The sequence below is a fragment of the Lathyrus oleraceus genome, chromosome 5 (genome assembly GCF_024323335.1).
Source record: "Lathyrus oleraceus cultivar Zhongwan6 chromosome 5, CAAS_Psat_ZW6_1.0, whole genome shotgun sequence".
NCBI lineage: Eukaryota > Viridiplantae > Streptophyta > Magnoliopsida > Fabales > Fabaceae > Lathyrus > Lathyrus oleraceus.
In genome coordinates, this window is record NC_066583.1 from 539577450 (window position 1) to 539583648 (window position 6199).

Here is a 6199-nt window from a genome sequence, read left to right on the forward strand (position 1 = left end):
TTTGATTTAACTGTAATTTTGGTTCTTCTATTTTTATTATTTTTTAATATGTTTATTTTAAAATTTGGAATTTTATTCTTTTAATTTTATTTTTATTTTGTTTTTTATCTTTCTATTTTAAAATTCAGTCCCCTAATTTTATTTTTATTTTACTTTTGATCACCCTAAAAATTAATTTTAAATCGCAGAGGGATTAAAATCTAAAAAGAAACTTAAAATAGAGGATCCAATTTTTTTTTTTAAAAATTAAAATTCCATATTTTAAAATAAAGGAATAAAATTAAAATAAATAAAAATAGGAGGACCAAAATTCTGAATTTTAAAATAGAAGAAATAAAATAAAAAATAAAAATAAGGAATCAAAATTACAATTAATTCTAATGTTTTTATTCTTATCAAAAATATAATTAATTAATTTTTTTAATAAAGATAAATTATTGAATAAAAAAATATGGGAATATAAAATCTAACTCATATAAAAGAGTTCATAAACACAATAGTTTGACATATCAAGCTTATCTTTCAAAAATAAATATAAAAAATGAATTTCACAAAGTGTAATAATAAAAAAAATATGTATTGACTAATCTATATACACATGCATTTTTCTCTTTAAAAATATGAGATATCTTAATTCTAATTGAAGGTTGTATAAAATATTCTACAATTTAATTAAAAGTTATCGATGGATAATAGTCACACTCGAAAATTCACGAATGATCATTATTGAATCTGTTTCAAGGCAAAGATTTTTTCAATTTCTTTTATTAGTATATTCGATAACAAAAATGATATCATAAAATTCGATTTTAAAGGAGGTATAAACTTCAATCTCAACTGAAAAAGATATCAAGAATTATCCCTAAATATGCTACCACAATTTGATATTCTAGGATTTTCTCTTGATACTTCACCTCTATTATGCTTAATCTAATCATGACTAGAAAATCACCAATTAATTTGTATGATTCTAGATGCGGAAGGATGTCAACATTTCACGTTTACAACTTTAATTATAAATGAGTTTTGTATTCTCATTTAAAAAAATCTATTTATTTGAAAAATAAAATATGAAATAAAGTTTATTTTAAAATATTAATACACAAAATAACAAATTTAATATGCCGCCTTTTTCAACTCTATTAAATTTTTAAAAAAAAAAATTAACTTTAAATTTATCTTATATATAATAAAGGTTATATAAAAAATAACAAACAAACAGATAATAAATAAGGTTAATATATTATTATTCTTTTAAATTACAAAATCAATCCTCTTAAAAATATAGTTACTTTTAAAAGACAGAACATTTTATATGTGAATTTTTGCATAAAAATATTCACTGAATCTTTAAAATATAAATAAATATTCTTAGCATTCTTTAATAAACAATTCTTTAAAAAAATTCTATTTTTTATTATTAAAAGTTGTATTCAAAATCTATTGGATATTAAATATAACTATTTTTTTATTCGTGGGTTTTGTAAATAATTTCTTTAACATTTAAAACAATTTTTTTATTAGTAATTAGAAAACAGTTACTATCCAATAAGAGATGATAAAAGATTTATTTTAGTTTAATCTGAAATTCTGGTTTGAATTCTATTAAAAATTCTAGGTTTCGATTTTTAAAAAAAAAACATCGTTGTTAAAAATACAATAAAGTCAAGAAAAACTTTGAACTTAATTGATTTTTTTCTACAAGTCTTATCTTATCCAAAACTCGAATAAATTGGACTATGGTCCACTTCCTTATAAAAATAAAAATTCCAATAAATAGCACCACGTTCAACCAACTCAAACAAGTCATAAAATATCATTTTCTGACTGTCGGGGACATATTACAGTTGGCATCTTTCTCATCATAATTGAGTTATAATACCTTTTGATCTTCTCCTAGATCTAAATCCATTCATTTCTATATACTATTTCAGTCGACAAACTTGACCAAAACATGCCTTAAATTACCTTCTAACTTCTCACATTAATTATTACTATAAATACAATCCACCTACATATCAAAAACACATTCATTCACACAACAATGTCTTTTCCATTATTTCTCACTTTATTACTCTTATCTTTCTCCACTTTCATAGCTCAAGCCATAGTTCCACAAAATGAAACCTTCAAATTCGTCAACTCAGGTGAACTAGGACCATTCATAGTAGAATATGGAGCTGACTACAGAATGATAAGCATATTCAATGCTCCATTCCAAGTTGGTTTTTACAACACTACACCAAATGCTTACACTCTAGCCCTACGAATCGGACTCCGACGATCCGAACAACTTTTCCGATGGGTTTGGGAGGCTAACCGAGGCAACCCCGTCGACGAAAACGCAACATTTTCATTAACTACTAATGGAAACCTTGAATTAGCAAATTCCAATGGAAGACTTGTTTGGCAAACAAATACTTCTAACAAAGGTGTTGTTGCCTTTAGGTTACTCCCAAATGGTAACATGGTTTTAATTGATGCTAAAGGTAAATTCATTTGGCAAAGTTTTGATCATCCTACGGACACTCTTCTGGTGGATCAATATTTAAAGCCCAACGGGCCTTCGAAGCTCGTTAGCAGGCTTTCGGAGAAAGAAAATCTTGATGGGCCTTATAGTTTAGTTTTGGAGCCCAAAGGTTTGGCTTTATATTACAAAAGCAAAAACTCACCTAAGCCAATTCTCTATTGGCAATCCTCTCAACAAGGCTCATTAGAAAATGTTACACTCACATCTGATTCGGAGTCTTTTGAAATTAGGTTTGATACATTTTTTGGTACGCCAGTGAATAATAGTACCTTAACATATCTTAGGCTTGGAATTGATGGTAACATTAAATTTCACACATATTTTCTCGACGTTCGCGACGGTGTTTGGAAGGTTACATACACTCTCTTTGATAGAGATTTTGATGAGAGTGAGTGTCAATTACCAGAGAGATGTGGGAAATTTGGGCTTTGTGAGGATAATCAATGTGTTGGTTGTCCATTAGAGAATGGAGTTTTGGGTTGGAGCAATAAGTGTAGTCCTAAGCCTTTAGGGGTGTGTAAAGCAAGTGAGTTTCATTACTATAAAATTGAAGGAGTTGAACATTATATGAGCAAATATACAATTGGTGATAGAGTGAGTGAAGATGGTTGTGGAAGTAAATGTACAAAGGATTGCAAGTGTGTTGGGTATTTTTATCATAAGGATAATTCAAGGTGTTGGATAGCTTATGATTTGCAAACTCTTACTAGGGTTGCAAATGTTACACATGTGGGTTATGTTAAGGTGCCTAATAAGTAAGAAGGAATGTTTTAGTTTCTACTAAGGTTTTTATTGTATGGATTTAACTTAAGTTGTTTTCTAATAGTGGTTTTAGATTGCAATAATAATGAAGTGGTTGTGTCATTGTTCTCCACTCGGAGAAGGATCTGTTTGTGAAATGAATTAAGAAGTGTGGAATAAAGTTGTTATTGTGTCTTTTTTTTGTTGATAAATTTTGAGCTTGTCAATTAATAGCAAATATGATAACCAAATAAAGAAATAGTACATAAGAATGAAAAAAGGAATTGTATTATTACACGTATGATGAACTGAGCAAAGAATTAAACTACCAAAAACAAAGCTTCATTAGAGACTTTAGAGCAATTTGCCTAACAAATTTCAAATAGATACTCTCTTATCACTACCTCATCCCTTACATACGGTATATTCCCCATTTTCTTTTGTTCATTCGGTTGCACCTATTACCAAGTCAACATTCATTTTGACTTTCATACCCTTTCTTATCTGGAATTGCATTTTCTATTTTCGGAGTTCTCCTCCACCGAGACTAAAATATCTTTGGTGTTCGGAAATGCATATTCGAATGCACTTTTTCCCAATAATAAAGCTGAAAATTGTGAGAAATCCATAACTTTGTTAAAATTTGATCCGGAGATGCATTTTCATATGCACAAAAGTTTGGTTCGAAAATGCATCTTCGTAACCCATATTAGATCATTAGTATGTGACCTTTCGAAGATGTATATCCGAAATATACTTTGATAATTCAAAACAGAAACAATGACAGAATGAAAAATCAATGTAAATTAATATAAAAATAAATATTACATAGATAAACATTACATAAATTTAATATTAGCAACATTCTTATAATATCTATATCTTGGGCCTACCAATCATATATAAGCCCACTTTTTCAATCAATACCTTCTCTTAGACAAAGAGACGAAATTTTGATTTCATACCTGTACAATTATTTTCACACCTACAATTTTTAAAATATACCCATTTTATCATTTTAACTTATATATCAAAATATTTACCATTTCACTTGTACCTTTCCATTTTAGTTTTTGAAAATTGGTGAATCTCCGCCTCCATGGTAGTTTATCAGATAACTTGGAGTGAAGATATTCGGTGCATATTTTCTCTTTATCGAATAATTTTATATCATGTTATCGGGTTTGATCTATTATTTACCAGTATAACATATAACATAATGTCGCATCTCGAAAAAAACGATCTCTCACAATGGTCGCGGAAAAAAATTATTCGAACAGAGTCGCCACCGAACTTTATTTATTCCAATGAAGGAATAGGAAAATATCGATAAAACCTTTTTAAAATAGAATAATGATCGTCGCAATCATATTCAGGTTCGGGAGTCAATTACGCAAGGGAAATGTATTAGCACCCTTCACGTCCGTTGTACTCAACGGGAACCTGTTAGTTTAATTTGCGATTTGAATGTTAGTTAATGTTATTTGTTTTCTTCGAGTGAATAAAAGATTGAAAATAGAGATGAGGGAGGTTTTTTATTAGTGTGCTCGCCAAGATCTCGCAATCTCGTGCCTACGTATCCTTATGGTGCAATAAGGAAATCAGAGCATTCGTAGTTCGGGGAACTACGGTTGGTTGGTGTCTTTTAATGAACAACTGTTTAGATCGCGTTCTAAAGGCTAAACATTGGCTTGTCTACTCTCGGCGGAGGCTTAAGCACTAGTTTGTTGTGCGCGTTAGAAAGGATCAAACATTGTTATTTTTTAAAAGAGTTTCGATCGCACGGGGACGATGAAAGAGGTTTGATAAGTTGGATGTGTTTTAATGAACATGCGCTTAGATCGCACCCTAGTGGTTAAACATTGACTTGCATGATCGCGGTGGAGACTTAAGCGCTAGTTTGTGTACGCACTAGAAAGAGTTAAGCAATGTTCTTTCTGAAAAGAGTTAAGTTGTTGGTCGCACGAGGGCGAGAGATTAAGTTTAATGTGTTTGGTATTTTTTAGAAGAACGAAAAAATATTGAGCAATATGGTGCACACCAATTGTTCAATTATTCGAGGAATAATAAGACGAACGTCTCCTACTTCCTTTTTCGTTCAAATTAGTATTGAAAGCTATTTGTGGAAATCGAATATGCACGATAGTGAGGCGAGTACCTCCTACTTGCTTACTCAAGGAATAACGAGGTGTGCGCTACCTATTCCTTTATCCAAGTTTACTTAGAGTATTTTAATTGGAAGACGAAAATTTGAGCAATGTGGCAAGCGCCAATCATTCAAATATTCGAGAGATAGTGAAGCGAACGCTTCCCATTCTCTTTTTCATCCAAAGTTTAAGTTATAAAAATGATCTTTAGAAGTTATATTGATTTAAAAAATGATTTGAATTTGCATGGTTAATCGGATTTATATAGAAATACTTGGTGTATCAATCATCTAATCGATTTAATTATGATCGAGTAGGTCTCATTGTAAGAAAGCCCAAGAGTAAGCTATGTGAGGTTGATGGCGATGCTAAAAGCAACCGACTTACGAAAGTGTTTGAAAATGGAGGCTCGGCATTGAATCGAGAATTGTGTGATTCGAATGCTTTATCATAGTTTTGAATTGATGATGAAATTGAATGGATTTGAATTTGAGGATGATTTGAAATGGGGATAGTGAAAGAAATCGATCATTATTTAATTATCAAAATTAATTGATTAGAGTTCGATTAAATCGATTAATTAAATTAATTAAGATTAATTATCAAATAAGCAATTTAGATTAAACATTTAACAATCTACTAATAAATACAAAAAGCAAATACTTACATGCTAAATAATTTAGAGGTTACACTACATACCAAATTTAAACATAATAAACATAACTCATATAATAAATTTAGAGGTTACACTAAAAAAAAAAGCTAATATATGTACATATCA

At 29.6% G+C, this 6199-nt stretch overlaps 1 protein-coding gene across 1 annotated transcript; it reads left to right on the forward strand.

The window, feature by feature from the left end:
• The first annotated feature begins 1986 nt into the window (after window positions 1-1986).
• Window positions 1987-3466, forward strand: LOC127086213 (epidermis-specific secreted glycoprotein EP1). Its single transcript, XM_051026932.1, has one exon. The coding sequence runs from the start codon at window positions 2045-2047 to the stop codon at window positions 3287-3289; it is 1245 nt and encodes a 414-aa protein (XP_050882889.1). The 5' UTR covers window positions 1987-2044; the 3' UTR covers window positions 3290-3466.
• Window positions 3467-6199: the final 2733 nt, after the last annotated feature.